This window comes from Siphateles boraxobius, unplaced genomic scaffold, assembly GCF_051911475.1.
Source record: "Siphateles boraxobius isolate OS27281-9 unplaced genomic scaffold, OSU_SipBor_1 103, whole genome shotgun sequence".
In the NCBI taxonomy this organism is placed as follows: Eukaryota; Metazoa; Chordata; class Actinopteri; order Cypriniformes; family Leuciscidae; genus Siphateles; species Siphateles boraxobius.
The window spans coordinates 440,001-462,500 of NW_027508704.1; the positions used below are offsets into that span (position 1 = coordinate 440,001).

At 42.0% G+C, this 22,500-nt stretch overlaps 1 protein-coding gene across 1 annotated transcript in view; it reads left to right on the top strand.

The window, feature by feature from the left end:
* gas7b (growth arrest-specific 7b) overlaps window positions 1–22,500 on the top strand; it is a 66,652-nt gene that overhangs the window by 22,126 nt on the left and 22,026 nt on the right. The window contains exons 3-7 of the mRNA XM_077245772.1: window positions 1,573–1,668; window positions 3,497–3,582; window positions 10,892–10,945; window positions 17,149–17,238; window positions 17,658–17,773. Of these exons, the coding sequence (XP_077101887.1) occupies window positions 1,573–1,668; window positions 3,497–3,582; window positions 10,892–10,945; window positions 17,149–17,238; window positions 17,658–17,773 (442 nt within the window). The remainder of the gene's footprint in view (window positions 1–1,572; window positions 1,669–3,496; window positions 3,583–10,891; window positions 10,946–17,148; window positions 17,239–17,657; window positions 17,774–22,500) is intronic.

Sequence of the window (22,500 nt, forward strand, 5' to 3'; positions counted from 1 at the left end):
AATTATGGGTGGTTGCCAGGGTGTTGTTATGTGGTAACTAGGGTATTTTAGATGGTTGCTAGGATGTTCTTATATGGTTGCTAGGGTATTCTGGGTGATTGGTAGGGTGTTGCTATGCGATTGGGTATTCTGGATGGTTGATAGGATGTTTCTATGCGGTTGGGTATTCAGGGTGGTTGCTAGGATGCTGCTATGCGTTTGGGTATTCTGGGTGATTGCTGGGGTGTTGCTATGCAGTTGAATATTCTGGGTGGTTCCTAGGATGTTTCTATGCGGTTGGGTATTGTGTGTGGTTGCTAGTGTGTTGCTATGAGGTTGGGTATTCTGGGTGATTGCTGGGGTGTTGCTATTTGGTTGGGTATTTTGGGTGATTGCTGGGGTGTTGCTATTTGGTTGGGTATTTTGGGTGATTGCTGGGGTGTTGCTATTTGGTTGGGTATTGTGGGTGATTGCTGGGGTGTTGCTATTTGGTTGGGTATTCTGGGTGATTGCTAGTGTGTTTGGGTGATTTCTATGGGGTTGCTATGCGGAAGTAATTAGCGGTGGTTGCTAGGGTGTTGCTATGTTGTAGCTAGGGTATTTTAAGTAGTTGCTAGGATGTTCTTATATGGTTGCTAGGGTGTTCTGGCTGGTTGCTAGGATGCTGCTATGCGTTTTCCGATTCTGGGTGATTGCTATGGTGTTGCTATGCGGTTGGGTATTCTGGCTGGGTGCTGGGATGTTGCTATGCGGTTGGGTATTCTGGCTGGTTGCTAGGATGTTGCTATGCGGTTGGGTATTCTGGCTGGTTGCTAGGATGTTGCTATGCAGGTTGGTATTTTGGCTGGTTGCTAGGATGTTGCTATGCGGTTGGGTGTTTTGGCTGGTTGCTAGGATGTTGCAATGCGGTTGGGTATTTTGGCTTGTTGCTAGGATGTTGCTATGCGGTTGGGTATTTTGGCTGGTTGCTAGGATGTTGCTATGCGGTTGGGTATTTTGGCTGGTTGCTAGGATGTTGCTATGCGGTTGGGTATTTTGGCTGGTTGCTAGGATGTTGATATGCGGTTGGGTATTTTGGCTGGTTGCTAGGATGTTGCTATGCGAGTTGGTATTTTGGCTTGTTGCTAGGATGTTGCTATGCGGTTGGGTATTCTGGCTGGTTGCTAGGATGTTGCTATGCGGTTGGGTATTCCGGGTGGTTGCAAGAGTTTTGTTATGTATTTGTCAGGGTGTTCTGAATGGTTGCTATTCAGTTGCTAGGGTGTTCTGGGTGGTTGCTAAGGTGTTGCTATGTGGTTTCTAGGGTGTTCTGTGTAATAATAACAATATACAATTTATTTACAGTAACGACTACAGTAAATGTTTGTTTTGATTCAGTGCAAATAAAATTATGCCCTAAAACCAAAGATGACACAAGAAAGACATAATTTATACTCAAAACAGGCGTTTAGTGTTGATCTGTGTGGATCATTACTGAGACCAGTTTGGATTGAACAGTGTCCGATAGGGCATTGTGTATTAAGTTATCAGCACTGTTACACTTTCTGAGCAATAAACAAGAAATAACGGGTTTGATTTGCTCTTGTTTTTCAGAGACGACATGGGAGAGGCCGTCCAGCACACCTGGAACCCCGAGAACACCTGGAACCCCGAGAACACCTGTCAAACACAAGAACTCTCTTCCTGCAGGTATCAAACCGATACGCAAATACACTCCACAATCTGCTAATGTTTTGAGAACATTATTAATGAACTGTTGCGTTTTTAGCCAGAGAATGCTCTCCTCATCACCAGCCAATCAAACGGCTCTCCCGTAAGTCAACTGTGCAAAGATCTCAGGACAGTTTCATTCTAGCTGCTTTTGGACCTTTTTCACCTTAAAACTTTTAGTATTTCCAGGTTTAAGTTAGTTCCGCACTGCAATAAATGCCCTTCTTGAGACAAGCAATATGCAATTAAATCTAGGTAAAGTGCACTAAAATCATGCAAAAAAATCTGCTAATGGGGTAAGCAAAAAAAAAGCATTATTTCAATTAGCATAAATATTTAGTCACTAATGAATGCTATTTGATCTTAAAACTAGACAAAAGTGCTTACAACTGTGCAGTTTTTACTTTCTATAAGAATTGAATTATAAATCAGTTTAGTGAGAATTGTATTAAAACTAGAATATTTTACCTTAAATCTGGACACTGAAAATAATTATATTTAACCTATTATATAATAAGATTGATATTTAACCTTAAATTCAGCTTATTTAATTTTAAAAAAATGCACAATAACCTGCAAATAAATGAAAATTCTTAAAACAACCCAATAAATGAATAATTTTAGTACATTTTACTTAGATTTAAGTGAATCTTGCTTGTTTCAAGAAGGGATTTTTTTGCGGTTTAACAAAAGAAAAACCATAATTGACCTTTCTTAACTAAGATTCTTGAAATTAGAATTTTAGGGGTGGTATTATTACTAAAATAAGCACAACAATCTAATTGAACATTTGAACATTGAACACTTTTTAGCTGCCACTTGTTTCTGATAAAATGAGCTAAAAGTCACTTGCCAAGACTGAAGACCAATTTTCTTGAATAAAGATTTATAGTCTAGAGTGCAATGTATTTTATAAGACTTTTTATCTTTCATGGCAAAAAACAAGATATATTATCTAGAAATAAGATTTTTTAACTCTCTTAGATTTCAGTTTTTGCAGTGCAGACTGTTCATGCGGTCTCAGAGTTTTGGACCCATTACAGATCACTGTAGTTCAACACTTGTCCGAAAGGTTTTCCTCCCCAATCCATCCACTGATCCCCTAATGGAGGACCTCGTCCCGAGAGCCAAACTGGTCTGGGTTTAGGACTCTTGATTTGATTTGCTCCGGCTATCAGCATTTGACAATGTCTACCAGCACATCTCAGTGACAGATGGACAGGATAATAGTGTCCAGCTTGTGGACAGCACGCCATAAAGCAAATTAAATTATGCCCCAGCTCAAGAGGAATGAGTGTCATTGCACATGGATCGAGGAAGGAAACAGTAGACATGTTCATCTCAGCATAAAGCTTGTCTCATTACAATCTCCATCACTCAGAAAGATCCTACACTCCCTTAAATGAGCCACACAAAAGATTATTTTTAGTGATTCATCAACATACACAAACAGTGTAGCCTGAATCATAAACGAATGACTCTTATGAGGTGATTATTTCTAGTGATTCAAAACGTGTTTTGTCAGTAATATTTAAAAAAATTATATATAATATGCTACCCACACATTTTTTTTTTAAATATGCTGCGTCAGGTTTGGCGATAATTATGTCTTTATATTTGTTCATTTTTGAGAGAATTATTATTTTAAGGGACTGTTGCCTGAAAGCTGATTTATGAGAAACAAACTGTATTCAATTGAAAAACTCTTGTACGGTAACTTTATTAAAAACTGATGTACTTTGTCTTTGCTTTGTTAAATGACCTTGTGTGAGGCTGTCTGAATAAAACTAACGTGTTCTTCCTGCAGTGAATGGATTCCATGCTAATGACAGCCCGTTGCATCAGACCGAACACTCACATGCAGTCGTGCGAAAGGGCAGCACAGATCAACAGGTAAGGTCGCTCATTTATTCATCCAGCATATTCCTCTGGACTACAAATACAAATTTAAATACCTCAACTAATCTTCATCTATATCACATGCATTAAAACAACATTCAGTGGAGATTCAAGCTGATATTCTTTGAAATGCCTAGTTCTGTCATGAACCTCTAGATGGCGCAGGCTGAAAGATCCTTAATGTAAACTGATGATATTTACAGCTTTAACTGCTCGGTATAAGCTGATTGGTTCATGTCGCATCTGCAGCCAATGAGCCAGTCAAGTCAAGTCATCCTCATTTATATAGCGCTTTTAACAATGTAGATTGTTTCAAAGCAGCTTTACAGAGATAAACATATAATTTAAGGTAACAGAGATTGGTTTGGTTTTATAGTGGTTCTTGAAAAATGTTTTTTCCAGCTAAAGTTAGTTTTGATTGATTCGCTTCCGTCTAAATGATCATTTGTTATTAAATTAGGGGCCGCTAAGACGACACCGTTCTCTCTAAACAGACTTTAAACGTGAACCTGTGATAGACGCTGATGGCGTTCACATGCGCATTAAGAATTGATTCTATAGTAATGTGCGTTTGATTATATGTGCGCAGGTTTGTAATTCCTTACAAACCATTCAAAATCCCACAACGCTTTATCTGTAGAGTGGTATAGACAGGGGTGCACATAACATTTTCAGTGAGTTACTCGGGTGAGTACCAGGAGATGGTGTTTGGTACTCACCCCATGTATCGCGGTGTTAATAAGTGCATTCTTCCTCACTGTCCTCCTCATCAGTGTAGAAGCTGTCAATCACAGCTGTCAATCATGACGTCACATTCCTGTTTTTATAGCTTATAACTAACTAAAGACCAAACTTTTTTTTTTTTTTAAATGAGCACTTAAATTTACATAAGCGTGAAAAAAACTACCTAAAATTCAGAAAACATCTTTGGAAAAAATTAATTTGAAGTGTAATTTGATTGTTTAGTTTTCATCGCGTTCTTTAGACTACATGGGGAGAATTTTGAACAACTCACTGTAGCTGTGTCAACCGGTATGCGATTTGTCAGTCAAAAATAGTCGATCTCCGAATGCAACTTAACAGGGAGGAGAGTAAAGATGGAAAGCTCCTAAAGCTTAGTTCCATATAAATTCACGGATAATTTGTTGTTTTGTCGTAAGTGAAAAACAATATTGACCTTGTATTTGAAAAAGGATCCTCGTATAAGAAGCAATACTAAAATTCAGACTCAGTTCATTTGCATTCGGACTCGGAGATCGACTATTTGTGACTGACAAAATGCCAACGGACACAGCTACAGTGAGTTGTTCAAAATCTTTCTTTTTAGTAAACTCTGTGTCCACAAACAATGTTCTCAATGCTCGAGTTCATGTGTAGAGCCCCTGGTGATACTTCGAGCAAAATTGCACGTTGTGTCGAGCCTTCTTAGTGTTTTAAAAATAGCCATTTTTGATGCTATCATATACGTGCCCCTAGCTCTCCCAATCAAAAGGCAATTTGACCGAAAACAAAAATACGGTCAAATTTTAAAGTGACGTTTCCATTTTAATTATGCTTTTAAACGAAAGTTTGCCTCCAGTAGATAAACAAAACGACAGTTACCCTTTAAGTACGCAAAGGCGCGTAGTAACACAAGTGACATTACGCATTCCTGATTTTTGTCGCGCATGCGTACCTGCGTACCAGTTATGTGCACCCCTGGCTATAGGGATCCTCCATAGGGAGAGGCTAGTCGGCACTTCAGCACTGCATTGTCATCGGGTCCAGGCGAAAGTCCTTCGTCAGATCTGGAAACGGCCTGGATCCAGCAGGCTGCGGGAAAACTTCGGGATAAACAAAGACACTAAAATTAGCGTAGATGCCATTCTTCTTATGATGTAACGAGTACATCAGGATTTAAGGGAAGTGTTCCCAGTTCCGGCTGACCTAATCTAAGCAGCCTAATATTGAATTATAGAAGTCTATAGAGTGTTATGTGAATGCTAGGTCAAAGAGATGTGTTTTTAGTCTAGCTTTGAACTGACAGACTGTGTCTGCTTCCCAGACAATGTTAGGAAGATTGTTCCAAAGTTTTGGTGCTAAATAGGAAAAGGATCTACCGCCAGCAGTCGATTTAGATATTCTAGGTATTATCAACTGGCCGGAGTTTTGAGATCGCAATAGACGTGAAGGACTATAATGTGTTAAGAGCTCGCTCAAGTACTGGGGAGCTAAACCATTTAGTGCTTTGTAAGTAATCAGCAATATTTTAAAATGTATACGATGTTTAATAGGGAGCCAATGCAGTGTTGACAGAACCGGGCTAATATGGTCTTACTTCCTGGTTCTGGTAAGAACTCTAGCGGCTGCGTTTTGAACTAGCTGTAGTTTGTTTATTAAGCGTGCAGGGCAACCACCCAGTAGAGCATTACAATAATCTAGTCTTGATGTCAAGAACGCATGAACTAGTTGTTCCGCATTTGTCAATGAGAGCATATGACGTAATTTAGATATATTTTTAAGATGGAAAAATGCGGTTTTACAGACACTCGACACGTGACTTTCAAATGAAAGATTGGTATCAAAGAGCACATCAAGGTTCCTAACTGACGACGAAGACTTAACAGAGCAGCCATCAAGTGTTAGACGGTATTCTAGGTTATTACGTGTGGAAGTTTTTTGTCCAATAATTAGAATCTCTGTTTTTTCAGAATTTAGTAGCAGGAAATTACTAGTCATCCAGTTTTTGATATCAACTATGCATTCCGATAATTTTGTGAATTGGTGAGTTTCGTTAGGTTTGGAAGAAATATAGAGCTGACTATCATCAGCATAACAGTGAAAGCTAATTCCATTTTTCCTAATGATATCTCCTAAAGGTAGCATGTACAGAGTGAACAGTAGCGGTCCTAGTACTGAGCCTTGTGGTACGCCATACTGAACTTGTGATCGATAAGACATCTCTTCATTTACTGCTACAAACTGATAGCGGTCAGATAAATATGATTTAAACCATGCTAATGCAATTCCACTAATGCCAACATAGATTTCTAGTCTATTTAAGATAATGTTGTGGTCAATGGTGTCAAATGCAGCACTAAGATCAGTAAGATGAGCTTCCTGCTCAACATTTAAATGGCTGGTTACCGTTCACTATAGCAGTTTATCTTAAACCCTCCACCTTCCCCAGCTCCACCTGTACAGATCTGCTATGGGTAATTGACATATGCTATTTGTACAGTCTTACATAAAGCAGCGTATTGGCATATGTATTGGCAGTAACTACTTACTGTACTTGCTCAGTAGCAGCAGCAATAATCAGCAGCAGCAATAATCAATAATCAGTAGCAGCAATAATCAGTAGCAGCAATAATCAATAATCAGTAGCAGTAATAATCAATAATCAGTAGCAGCAATAATCAGCAGCAGCAGCAATAATCAATAATGAGTAGCAGCAATAATCAATAATCAGCAGCAGCAATAATCAGCAGCAGCAGCAATAATCAATAATCAATAGCAGCAATAATCCGTAGCAGCAGCCATAATCAGCAGCAGCAGCAATAATCAATAATCAAAAGCAGCAATAATCAGTAGCAGCAGCAATAATCAGCAGCAGCAGCAATAATCAATAATCAGTAGCAGCAATAATCAGTAGCAACAGCAATAATAATCAGCAGCAGCAATAATCAATAATTAGTAGCAACAGCAATAATAATCAGCAGCAGCAATAATAATCAGTAGCAGCAGCAATAATCAGTAGCAGCAGCAATAATCAGTAGCAGCAAAAATAATCAGCAGGAATAATCAGCAGCGATAATCAGCACCAGCAGCAATAATCAGTAGCAGCAGCAATAATCAATAATCAGTAGCAGCAATAATCATCATCAGCAATAATCAGTAGCAGCAATAATCAGCAGCGATAATCAGCACCAGCAGCAGCAATAATCAGCAGCAGCAGCAATAATCAGTAGCAGCAATAATCAGTAGCAGCAATAATCAGCGGTAATAATCAGCACCAGCAGCAGCAATAATCACCAGCAGCAGCAATAATCAGTAGCAGCAATAATCAGTAGCAGCAATAATGCAGAGTACCAGCAATAATCATCATCAGCAGCAGCAATAATTAGCAGCAGCAATAATCAGCAGCAGCAATAATCAGCAGCAGAAGCAGCAATAATCAATAATCAGTAGCAGCAATAATCAATAATCAGCAGCATAAGCAATGATCAATAATCAGTAGCGGCAATAATCAGCAGCAGCAGCAATAATCAATAATCAGTAGCAGCAATAATCAATAATCAGCAGCAGCAATAATCAGCAGCAGCAGCAATAATCAGCAGCAGCAATAATCAATAATCAGTAGCAGCAATATCAGTAGCAGCAGCAATAATCAGCAGCAGCAGCAATAATCAATAATCAGTAGCAGCAGAAATAATAATCAGCAGCAGCAATAATCAATAATCAGTAGCAGCAGCAATAATAATCAGCAGCAGCACTAATAAAAAATAGCAGCAGCAATAATAAGTAGCAGCAGCAATAATCATCATCAGCAGCAGCAGCAATAATCATCATCAGCAATAATCAGTAGCAGCAATAATTAGAATCTCTATTTTTTCAGAATTTAGTAGCAGGAAATTACTAGTCATCCAGTTTTTGATATCAACTATGCATTCCGATAATTTTGTGAATTGGTGAGTTTCGTTAGGTTTGGAAGAAATATAGAGCTGACTATCATCAGCATAACAGTGAAAGCTAATTCCATTTTTCCTAATGATATCTCCTAAAGGTAGCATGTACAGAGTGCATCAGCAGCAGCAGCAGCAATAATCAATAATCAGTAGCAGCAATAATCAATAATCAGCAGCATAAGCAATGATCAATAATCAGTAGCGGCAATAATCAGCAGCAGCAGCAATAATCAATAATCAGTAGCAGCAATAATCAATAATCAGCAGCAGCAATAATCAGCAGCAGCAGCAATAATCAGCAGCAGCAATAATCAATAATCAGTAGCAGCAATATCAGTAGCAGCAGCAATAATCAGCAGCAGCAGCAATAATCAATAATCAGTAGCAGCAGAAATAATAATCAGCAGCAGCAATAATCAATAATCAGTAGCAGCAGCAATAATAATCAGCAGCAGCACTAATAAAAAATAGCAGCAGCAATAATCAGTAGCAGCAGCAATAATCATCATCAGCAGCAGCAGCAATAATCATCATCAGCAATAATCAGTAGCAGCAATAATCAGCAGCAGCAATAATCAGCAGCAGCAGCAATAATCAGTAGCAGCAATAATCAGTAGCAGCAATAATCAGCACCAGCAGCAGCAATAATCAGCAGCAGCAGCAATAATCAGTAGCAGCAATAATCAGTAGCAGCAATAATCAGTAGCAGCAATAATCAAGAGTAGCAGCAATAATCAAGAGTAGCAGCAATAATCATCATCAGCAGCATCAATAATCAGCAGCAGTAATAATCAGCAGCAGCAATAATCAGCAGCAGCAATAATCAGCAGCAGCAATAATCAAGAGTAGCAGCAATAATCATCAGCAGCAGCAATAATCATCATCAGCAGCAATAGTCATCAGCAGTAGCAATAATCAAGTGTAGCAGCAATAATCAAGAGTAGCAGCAATAATCATCAGCAGCAGCAATAATCAAGAGTAGCAGCAATTATCATCAGCAGCAGCAATAATCAAGAGTAGCAGCAATAATCAGCAGCAGCAATAATCATCAGCAGCAGCAGCAATAATCAAGAGTAGCAGCAATAATCAGCAGCAGCAATAATCAGCAGCAGCAATAATCATCAGCAGCAGCAGCAATAATCAAGAGTAGCAGCAATAAGATGCAGCAGCAATAATCAGCAGCAGCAATAATCAAGAGTAACAGCAATAATCATCAGCAGCAGCAATAATCATCATCAGCAGCAATAGTCATCAGCAGCAGCAATAATCAAGAGTAGCAGCAATAATCATCAGCAGCAGCAATAATCAAGAGTAGCAGCAATTATCATCAGCAGCAGCAATAATCAAGAGTAGCAGCAATAATCATCAGCAGCAGCAATAATCAAGAGTAGCAGCAATTATCATCAGCAGCAGCAATAATCAAGAGTAGCAGCAATAATCATCAGCAGCAGCAATAATCAAGTGTAGCAGCAATAATCAAGAGTAGCAGCAATAATCATCAGCAGCAGCAATAATCAAGTGTAGCAGCAATAATCAAGAGTAGCAGCAATAATCATCAGCAGCAGCAATAATCAAGTGTAGCAGCAATAATCAAGAGTAGCAGCAATAATCATCAGCAGCAGCAATAATCAAGAGTAGCAGCAATAATCATCATCATCATCATCAGCAGCAGCAATAATCAAGAGTAGCAGCAATAATCATCATCATCATCATCATCAGCAGCAGCAATTATCAAGTGTAGCAGCAATAATCAGCAGCAGCAACATACCAGATCTATTCCACCATGACCAAATACATTAACATTATCATATCCATTACCATGCTAAAAATCTTACAAGAGTTGTCATGATAGAACTAGTTTTAATTAATGCATATTGATTTAGTGATGATTCAACATATGATTAATACTATATTTGCTTGGAGGGATTATAAAGCAATCTGCCAAACTCTAATCTGATTCGACACACAAGACCTCTAACACCCTCCACCTTCCCCAGCTCCACCTGCACAGTTTTGATTGGACGTTTTTGTCTGTTATTGCTGAGGTTGTTCACTACAAGTTGTTCTGGTCCTGTGTAAGTGGACAGAATCTGCTGTAATCTGCATATGGGGCGGCAGTGGCTCAGTGGTTCATGTAGGTTGTCTACAAATCAAAAGGTTGGTGGTTCGATCCACCTGACCAAGTGTCGAGGTGTCCATGAGCAAGACAGCTAACCCCAGCTGCTCCCGACGAGCTGAGTGGCGCATTGCTTGGCTGACACCGCCGTTGGTGTGTGAATGAGTGCGTGAATGGGTGAATGTGAGGCAATATGTAAAGCGCTTTGGTGGCCATTGGGTCTGATAAAGCGCTATATAAATGCAGTCCATTTACCATATGATGATAGTGTGGCTTTGCAAGTGTTTGGGGAAAACATGTTGCAATGACACAGTTCACCTGCACATCTCCTAAAGATCCAGCAGATATCATCTATGAAAGAGAAGAGAACAAAGACTTTTCTTTCTGCTCTCTCCTCCTCCTCCTCCTCATGATGAGAGCAACTCACACACACACATCATGTCTGACACACACACACACACACACACACATCATGTCTGACACACACAGATCTGACGCTCAGTTTTCTCTCTTCTCTCAGAGTCCTGGCTCGACGTCCCCCGTCAGGAAGCAGGAGTGTGAATCCACAGTAACTGTAAGTAACAGATGTTGTGTGTGTTCACGCTGACAACTAAACAGCCACGGTGCCATGATTCATGTTTTATTTATTGTGCGATATATCGAGTGAAACGCTTCTGGAACAAGAACAAATGTGGGCGGGGCTTGATTGTGTCCGTGGGGAACTGATTGGATGGTTGTGGTTTGCTATTGGCTGATCTCATGTGAGTGACAGGTTATAGCCCCGCCCACATCATCAGAGAAGAGAAGAGATGCTGCAAGAGGAACTGATTCTGATATTATCATAGTTTGTATTGTGCAACACAAACACAGAAACACACACACACACACTGAGAGCACATCACAGATCGATACTGAAACATCATCCGGCAAGAGGAAGGAGGCTTTCCAGTGTCCGGTTCGAGTTATTCGAGTAGTTTCTGTTGTAATCAATGTGTTTGTGCACAACAGAAACACCACATGCTCAGCTGCCATGGTAACATATGCAGATCATGATGTCAGAAGGAGTGTTTTCTGAGCTGATCCAGCGCTTGATTTTAGGCGTCACATCTGTAACTGGATGGACTAACAAATATATTGCATTATACTTACAGAAGGAAAATCCCAGCTAACAGAAGTATGTTCTAAGAATGTCCCATTAAAGGATTAGTTCACTTCAGAATGAAAATTCTGTCATCATTTACTCTCCCTCGTTGTTTCAAACCTGCATGAGTTTCTTTCTTCTGCTGAACACAAAAGAAGATATTTTGAAGAATGTCAGTAACTGGACAGATGGACAACATTGACTTCCATAGTAGGAACAAAAATACTTCTTTTGTGTTCAGCAGAAGAAACAAACTCATACCGGTTTGAAACAACATGAGGGAGAGTAAATGATGACAGAATTTTCACTTTTAAGTGAACTATTCCTTCAAGTTATAACATTTTATTTCTGGATGTTTAAAATGTCCATTTTTCAAATGTTTAAAACGTTTTTTGTCTTACAAATGTTAAGGGAACATTCCATTTTGCAAACAATATGAGAATGTTTCAGAATCTTCAGAGAAGATTTAAAAGGAACAAGCAGCAATATATAAAATAAAATAAAGTTAGATGAACGTCCAACTCAAATGATTTTAGTATAAATAATGTTTTTGTGCTGAAGACCAGATAACTCTGAACGAACGCTCTATTAATGTTCATAACTTTGAGAACCTTGACAGAACGTTCCCTATTCACCGGGAAAAGGCTTGTTACTTTAATAAGCAATTTTTGATTTGAATAATTCTGAAATTAGTGACACTACAAGGATAATTATTAGTGATTGACTTCCTCAGAATGACCAAGTTTGTCCATAAGATTCAGTACAGTCAGAAATGTGTTGAAATGCGGTTCTTGAATGAACAAACCGTGAGAGATTTATTGTTGCAGAATCCGGACAGACTTGTGTTATCCTGACGTGAGTCAGTGTCGGTGCGTTTATCTTCACACACACAAAGAGTTTTCAACACTTTCAACAACTTCAGCTGTAAGACTAAATAATCCTGTGATCTAATGCTGTTTTCGAAACTCAGATTGCGAAAATTACTTCCATTCACTGCAAGATTCTCAGAACGTCCTGTCAAGGTTCTTCAGTAACGTCAATAGAACGTTTGTTCAGAGTTATCTGCTCTTTAATAATAATGTTTGCACAAAAACATCATTAATGGAGCATTTTTATTTCTGAAAGATTTAGTTAGATGTTCGTCTAAGACTGCAGAAAATTATTTCTACACCAAATTTTGTTTTCAGTTGTTGAGTTTTAGTTAAAAGTATATAATAACTGGTACAAACGAAAACTTAGAACATCGAACGAAACACAAAACCGGCCTTACATCATCTTTATTTTGTGAATGCGGAGGTGCACCTACACACACCTACTGTATTTTTGAGGTGATTTACTGTCAGCAAACAGCAAGGCAAATCATCTCGACCCCAGTGCCTTCTGGGATACTGTCAGCTCTTTATACTCCACCAACACATTCCACTGGAGACAAAAGAGGAATGAAGTGACCCGTGTCAACCGTCAGAGGCTTTCACACAGGCTTAAGATGAAGAGAAGATTTCCAGCATACCAGACACACACACACACACACACACACACACACGTCTGGTTCGCTATCTTTTTGGGGACTCTCCATAGGCATAATGGTTTTTATACTGTACAAACTTGTATATTCTCTCCCCTTACACTAATCCTACCCCTAAACCTGCCCATCACACACACACACACACACACACACACACACACACACACACACACACACACACACACACACACACACACACACACACACACACACACACACACACACTACCCCTAAACCTGCCCATCACACACACACACACACACACACATACACTACCTCTAAACCTTCCCATCACACACACACACACACACACACACACACACACACACACACACACACACACACACACACACACACACACACACACACACACACACACACACACACACTACCCCTAAACCTGCCCATCACACACACACACACACACACATACACTACCTCTAAACCTTCCCATCACACACACACACACACACACACACACACACACACACACACACACACACACACACACACACACACACACTCACACACACACACACACACACACACACACACATACACATACAGTACCCCTAAACCTGCCCATCACACACACACACACACACACATACACTACCTCTAAACCTTCCCATCACACACACACACACACACACACACACACACACACACACACACACACACACACACACACACACACACACACACACACACACACACACACACACACACACACACACACACACACACTACCCCTAAACCTGCCCATCACACACACACACACACACACATACACTACCTCTAAACCTTCCCATCACACACACACACACACACACACACACACACACACACACACACACACACACACACACACACACACACACACACACACACACACACTACCCCTAAACCTGCCCATCACACACACACACACACACACATACACTACCTCTAAACCTTCCCATCACACACACACACACACACACACACACACACACACACACACACACACACACACACACTCACACACACACACACACACACACACACACACATACACATACAGTACCCCTAAACCTGCCCATCACACACACACACACACACACACATACACACATACACTACCCCTAAACCTGCCCATCACACACACACACACACACACACACATACACTACCTCTAAACCTTCCCATCACACACACACACACACACACACACACACACACACACACACACACACACACACACACACACACACACACACACACACACACACTACCCCTAAACCTGCCCATCACACACACACACACACACACACATACACTACCCCTAAACCTGCCCATCACACACACACACACACACACACACACACACACACACACACACACACACACACACACACACACACACACACTCACACACACACACACACACACACACACACACACACACATACACATACAGTACCCCTAAACCTGCCCATCACACACACACACACACACACACATACACACATACACTACCCCTAAACCTGCCCATCACACACACACACACACACACGCACACACATTACATTTTCAAAATTCAAAGTTTAGAATATATATTAGACCATTTCCCACGTGGGACTGCAGGCTCCACAGCATGTAGGTGATCTCAGGATATGTGGTCCCCGCAATTTAATATAAACACGGACACACACGGACACACACAATATATATGTATACATCTAAGAAAAATTTGTTATTTATATATAAAATATTGTAAATTATATATAAATATATATACAGTGTGTACATGCACATATTTCTAAAATATTTAGATGCATGTGTGTGTATTTATATATGCACAATAATTATACACAGTACACACACATATAATATGTAAACAGAAACTTTTATTTTGGATGCGAATAATCACGATTGATCGTTGCCCAGTTCAATTTAAAAATAATTTAATCGACTGCATGCAATGAAATTAAGTCAAATGTTCAAGAACTGTGTTGCATTGGCTTATTATAATGAAGAAAACGGAAGCGGTGAAAGTCTTGTTTTGAGAGAAACTGCTGGAAGATTATGATGACGGTGCCGTTTACACTCTCAGACAACAGCTGTCTTTCTCTTCCACTCGTTTTCTCATTCTGTAGTAAAAGTCCTGAAGAGCAAAAGCTGTGAGAGGAACTACTGTACGGCCCTAGGGTTGTCTTCAGGTTCTCAGAAATCTGAGATCTTCTTTTAAACACACACATTGCCATCGAGAGAACTTCCTTTCACATAACTTGGATGTTTGCTGACATAGAGAGCAGATCCATGTAGTTCCCATCATGCATTATCTTCATGAGAAACAATGCAAACACACGCTGAAGACGTGTTCTCCTCTTTCAACTCTCTCTCTCACAGGAGGATCAGTGTGAGGAACCGGAGGAACTTAAGATCGTTGTGCAACCAGTCACTGCACATACTTCTTGTGTTTATCCAGAAAAATCAGATAAACCAGAAGTGAGACAATGGTTGCAATATGAGGCCAGTTCTGTGCATTTCCTCATTTTCCGTAATGTGAATGCTGAGCAGAATTAAAACATTAGGCAACATGGGGGTGTTGGTATGAGCAACACTGCTGAAAACCAAAGGGAAATTTTCATTCTCCACCAATGCACACGTCAGCATAAGAAACTCCTCCAGCGGTTTGCAGCGTCAGACTCAGAGAAAACCGTTTCGCATCGATGAAATATGGCTATGATTTGGAAAAAACACAGATGGAAAATGCTGATAAAGAAGAGCAGGGTTTATCCTCTCTGTCTGCAGGGATTGAATGTATGATAGGGGATGGTTACAATTCAGTTTTCCTCCATTAAAACGACTATAATCGCTGTATTCTGCTGACGGGTCAGTAGATGGCGATGTCACTTTGTAAAGAAACATTATGAACGTATAAACTGAACACGTGACTCGCATGCACATGACATCACCGTTTTCACAAATTCATGTTTTTGACATTTACACAGAGACGATAGCGGTAACGTTTTCAAAAGACAGCGTTTTCATTGTAAATGAACGTCCAAAATGCATAAAAAGTTTTACATTTCTTGTTGAGAACGGTTTTGTGTAAACCATCCCTCATATAAATAAATAAACTGGACTAAAACTTCATAAGCTGCAAGAATGAGATGGTCAGTGGGTTTCTGTATACTACTTCTTTGTTTAAAATCTATTCACAGCCGTTTGTGCTCCAGTGTAATTGCTAAGCAGCTGTTTCTCTGAAACACTATCGCTTGAACAGTTATTGAGTCTGTTTACAGTAACAGTACAGGCACAGATCGCACATGATACTTCATTATAATTACAAGCAGTTAATAGCTTCAACTCTTAAACGTGTATAAACTAAAGCTGTTTTAGCGCATGTAATTACAACCATGTTGACATCACATGCAGCTTTTACCCTTTTATCAAAATAAATTATGGTATGACAAAAATATGCCTGTAAAAATAAGTTTTTCCACTTCTGAAAGATGTCCTCCAACCAACAACAGATAAAATCAAGTCCATGATTGTGAGTGTGATATACAGCATGTAAATAATCAAGTTAATATTGAGTAACTTACATTTCAGTCGCAATATCCGATGCTTTCTTTCCATAAATGAGTCCACAGCAGAATTATGAATGTCTCCGAGCAGCGTGTCGTTCCTGAATGAATCAGTGTTGTTTAACGAATTAGTTGAATGAATGATTCAATGACTCACTCGTTTGTCGCCACCTACTGGTATAACAGTGTAACATCTAATACACAGACTGTCTGAAATACACAAACAGAATTGTCAAATTCATGTGCCTGAACTAATGCTGGTGTAATTTCCATTTGGGCATCGATGATTGTCTTTATGAGTTAGAATTGTTTGTTTATTGTGTTCATTTGTCCAAATGAGCTGTTAATGATGCTCATTATACTGGACTTAAGCTAATGGTCTTCATTTACCGGAGACTTGTGCATTTCTGACTGTAATTTGTTAGTTCAGAGCGTGTTCTCCTAAAGCTTTGTGCAGAGTGAGCTTCTGAATAAGTTTTGTGAGTTTCGGGACGCCTCGTTCTGTCCCTGATGATTTGTTTCTCTCGTCTCTGTAGATTAACTGTGTGACGTTCCCTCTTCCACTGCACATGTCAGAACAGCAGCTGCTCAAACCAGACGAGTGGAGCTACTGCGATTACTTCTGGGTAAGAATGTCTCTGAAAAACCACAAAGATTTGGTTGCATAGTTTCAAAAAGCCTCACAAACACAAACACTCACAGTGCAAATGACACATTTTATGTCTGGTGTGTGTTTGGTGTGTGTTTGGTGTGTGTTTGACGTGTGTTTGGTGTGTTTTTGACCTGTGTTTGGTGTGTTTTTGACGTATGTTTGGTGTGTGTTTGACTTGTGTTTGGTGTGTGTTTGGTGTGTGTCTGGTGTGTGTTTGACCTGTGTTTGGTGTGTGTTTGACGTGTGTTTGGTGTGTGTTTGGTGTGTGTCTGGTGTGTGTCTGACCTGTGTTTGACGTGTGTTTGGTTTGTGTTTGGCTTGTTTGACGTGTGTTTGACGTGTTTTTGGTGTGTGCTTGGTGTGTGTATAACGTGTGTGTGTTGTGTGTTGCAGGCGGACAGGAAGGAGCCCCAGGGCAGCGCCGGCGTCTCCGGGTTCGAGGTGCTGCTGCAGAAACAGCTGAAGGGGAAGCAGATGCAGAAAGAGATGGCAGAGTTTGTGCGGGAGAGGTAAACTTAAGATCTCACACATAGTCATCTCAACTAAACGCTTGTCCTTGTAAATGCACACAGCCGTTCAGAGTTTTGGATCGGTCGGTAAGATTTTTTATGTTTTTCTGCTCACCAAGACTGCATTTATTTTATTAAAAATACAAAAAAACTGTAATATTTTTAAATATTATGATAATTTATGTTTTCTATTTTAATATATTTTAAACTGTAATTTATTCCTGTGATCAAAGCAGAATTTTCAGCATCATTACTCCAGTCTTCAGTGTCACATGATCCTTCAGAAATCAGTATAATATGATGATTTGATGTTCATGAAACATTTATGATTATCAATGTTGAAAACTTCTCGGTTACGTATGTAACCCTCGTTCCCTGAGTAGGGAACGGAGATGTTCCGTCGTGACAACGAATGGGGTTTCGCTTAGAAAGCCTATAGACTTCGAGTATTACAAAACAAGCCAATGGCAAAGAAATGCCATGGGTCTGCAGAATTTGCATGGTGCATCTCCGCCCCACCTCGTGGGTATAAAAGGAGGACGCTGGCAACATGCAGATATGTTTCTTCGCTGAGGAGTCGAGACTGAACTCAGGCGATCCCTGAGGTACAGCGGAAGTGGCAGGAAGACGGAAGACGGCTTTCGTTGTCACTACGAGTTCCGTCGTGATGACGAATGGGGTTCCAGTCTAAACACGCCACCTTCAGAGCTGTCTTCCAGTGCCCTGCGTAAGTCTGAGATCCCTGTCGTGAAACTGGCACGGAATACCAAGGTACATTGGGGAGCATATCCCATATCTCAGAAGAAATATGTGACCGGTCACGGAAACTAGGGACACAAGTCGGTTCTGGGGCATTTTGAGTTATTCGTAGATTCTGAAAGTGTAATCTCCAAGCTTTCCAACGATGTGTAACATGTGGAAATCTGATAATATTTGGTGAAGTTGTGGCCATTTGAAGGTAGGCACTTAAAAAAGCTCAAAGATGAGAAAACGACCTCTAAAGATTGTGCAGTTCTCACCTGTCTCTGCTGCTGGGAGTGACAATAGGGCTCATTTACATCTCATTTAGATAAGCCAAACCCCCTGTAAAGCTCCCCCCCTGTGCTTTACAGCTTTTTTTGCACTTCGAATGAGTGCACTTCTGCGGCACTATGCGAAAAACAATTGTGCTGCCCCTCTATTTGCAACGTACCAGCAACAACACACAGAGAACAATATGCCATATAGCCTACATGTAACGCAAAACCAGCAACAACATACAAAGACCAATATGCCATATACATATAACGCAAAACCAGCAACAACACACAAAGACCAATATGCCATATACATATAACGCAAAACCAGCAACAACACACAAAGACCAATATGCCATATACATATAACGCAAAACCAGCAACAACACACAAAGACCAATATGCCATATACATATAACGCAAAACCAGCAACAACACACAAAGACCAATAAGCCATAGGCCTACACATAACGCAAATAGTGCGCAACGCTCGTGTTCCCAAAATGTCAACAATATTAAAGTTTATGCAGGAGGCAAATGCCTGCTGGCATTTTCTTTAAGCAGTCATGACAGGAATTTTCCAAATAATCACATTTCACCTCCTCAAATTACTGTTGCAAATCTCTTTACACCACTTTCTTATGTGCGTATACACACACAAATGAAATGACCGCAAGCACATTATATCATCAGCAGGTTCAGCATCTTAAATAACGACTAAAGAGCAAATGAAGCTTAACTTACATTTGAGAAACGCGCATGGCAGGCCTTCATCGCAGCAAACGTCTTAACTGCATCCTCTATTTCGATTCTCTGTGCCAGTTCATGTTCTATGGAGATTGTTGCCAGTCCATTAACTCTGTTCCCTGTTCACAAAACGTTCCCCATTCAAAGCAATCGGGACGTCACATATGAAACAGCCAGCCACCGCTGTCAGCGTGCCGAGCCGCCGTATTCAAGCACTGAGGGCGCGCTCGCCGCACCCATACCTCCGGTTCAATTTCCCGAGCCCACGAAGTGCGGCGAAAACATTTTCGGTATAACTGCCACGGTTCATTCCGTCTGCGACAATCTTTGCGGCATCCATCTTCATTGAATTTTGATATCAGATAGAGCTGGCCAGAGCACAGCATAATAAGTAGCTATGCGGTTCACTTGGAGGGCGGGGGCAAAAGCGCCGGGTTATTCAGTATGGATATACACACAGACAATGACACGCCACGCCCCTACTGCATGCTAGAATCTCCGAAAACAAGCCGATTTCAACCTCAAAATGTAAGCTTTTAAATATACCAATATTGCTATCTCAAACATGGAGAGGCTTCTTCGTGATTTCAATTAACAGATTCTGCAAAAAATTTAAATTCACCAATTTTGAAAAAAAACTTCTTTCTCATTTTGCTCGAAAGTACTATTGTGCTGCCGACTTGTGTCCCTGGTTTCTGTGACGGGTCACATATGCAATTAATGCCAACCCAGAGGGGGGGGGGGGGGGGGTATGCGGGACAGCCGCAGGTGGAATATTTCAACCCCAGAAAGTGACTTGCCAAGGGAAAGACACATGCTCAGAGAGGCTTAAAGTGGAAATACATATGTGGGGGTCGCCCAGAGGGGGGACCATGCACACGGAAGGCACCTAGCCAAAGTGCAGGCAATAGACACTGGCGTCGACGTCAGCAGTGCTGGAGGAACTCAGGGCTTGCGGGGAAGCTCACCTAAGGAAATATCACACGTATCCAGTCCCTGGAGTGGAATGGCGAGCAAGCAAAGACACCTAAGCGGGTCCTAGTACTGGCTGGTTGAAGCGACTACATGAGAGGACACTGGCTCCACTCAGAGATTGTAGAATCTGTGGCATGTGTTGGGTGTCGCCCAGCCTGCAGCTCTGAAGATGTCTGTAGCGAGGCGCCATGCGCTAGAGCCCGAGAGGAAGCCACACTCCGGTGGAGTGGGCTGTCACACCGAGGGGGCATGATCGACCTTGCTGCTGGTAAGCCAAGCAATGGTGTCCACATCCCGTGAGAGAACCTATGCTTGGAGAAGCCTTTCCCTTCAGCTTTAGTCGCAAAGTCAAAGCTTAAGCGGTCTCATATGAGCAATCCGAGCGGCGATGTTGCGGCTGCCATATGCCCCAGGAGCCTCTGAATTACTTCAGTGGAACCGCACTCTTGCGCTTGATTGTCTCAGGCAAGTCAGCAGTGGCTGAATGGAGAAGGCGACCAAGTCGATACCGAGAAAAGAGATCCTCTGCACAGAGCAAAGTTTGCTCTTTTCCCAGTTGACCCAAAGGCCCAGACGAGCTAGGTGCCGGAGCACTAGCTCCCTTTGTTCGCAAACCTGGTCTCGAGAGTGAGCTAGGTTAGCCAGTCGGCGAGATAGTTCAGGATCCGAACCCCGTGTTCCCATGGAGGAACAAGGGCTGCCTCGACAACCTTTGTGAATGCGCGAGGAGACAGGGCTAGCCCGAATGTGAGAACGGTATACTGATATGTACACCCCATGACAGCAAACCGCAGGAACGGTCTGAGTCAAAGGAGAAGGGACACATAAAAGTGGCATCCTTTAGGTCGATCGCTGCAAACCAATCCTGTGGCCGCACACATTCGGAAATGCGTTTGGCCAGGAGCATCTTGAACGGCAGCCTGTGAAGGGGGCGGTTCAGATGCGCAGGTCCAGGATTGGCCGTAACCACCGTATGTCTCCAGGACAATGAGGTAGGGGCTGTAAAACCCGGACCTCATTTCGGCTGGAGGGACAGTCTCGATCGTACCCTTCGCCAGTAGGGTAGCAACCTCGGCTCTCATGATAGCGGCATAGCCACCGACCATAGTGGAGCGGACTCCCCTGAAGCGGGGAGGAGACTGTGCGAACTGAATCGCATAGCTGAGCCTGATGGTTCGCGCGACCCAGCGGGACGGATTGGAAGCTCTAACCAGGCTCCCAAGAACTGTGCCAGAAGAGTCATGTGAACCACAGACGTCCCCTCTGTGGTTTAGCGAAGCTGAATGACCGGCCCGGACGTGGACGGCATAGCGGCCCGGTGTGGGGGCACGGTCAAAAACGCACCCTGACAGAGGAAGCCAGGGAAGGACCAGCGTTCCACGGGGGCCTGCTCTGCCAGGGGTCTGGCGACAGAGGAGGATGAGAGCGGTGCAGTCCGGGGACGGCACATGCTGTCATCCGACTCTGAGACAGAGGGGGACGAGAGTGGCACGGCCCGGGGGCGGCGCACACTGTCATCCGAGAACTCTGTGTGCTCAGAGACGGGAGAGTCAGTTCCTTCTGAGAATAAGGATTCTCCCCCACCCCTACACTGGGGAAAGGAGTGGCCCTGCTACCAGCTCCTGGAAAGAACTGAGTCCCATTTCTGAGCAATCCCTTCTCAGAAGCGCCGCTTAGCCCGCCCTATAGCGGGGGGCAGGGCTGGAGAGGGCTGTGGTGTCCTCAGCGAGAGCCAGCCCAGGTGAACGGGCGGGGTGGGAGGGACTTTTTTAAAGCGGGCCGTCAGGGCAGAATATGCCTTAGTCTGCTCACGGGCGGTTGAGAGCTGTCGGGCAAGGCCCTCAACCGCACCGCCGAAGAGGCCGACCTGGGATATGGAGGTGTGGAGCAGACGGGTCCGCCCGACATCCTGCACATCGGACAGGTTCAGCCACAGGTGAATGGTGGACATCACCTGACCCAGGGAGCGTGCGGCCACTTTAGTCGCTC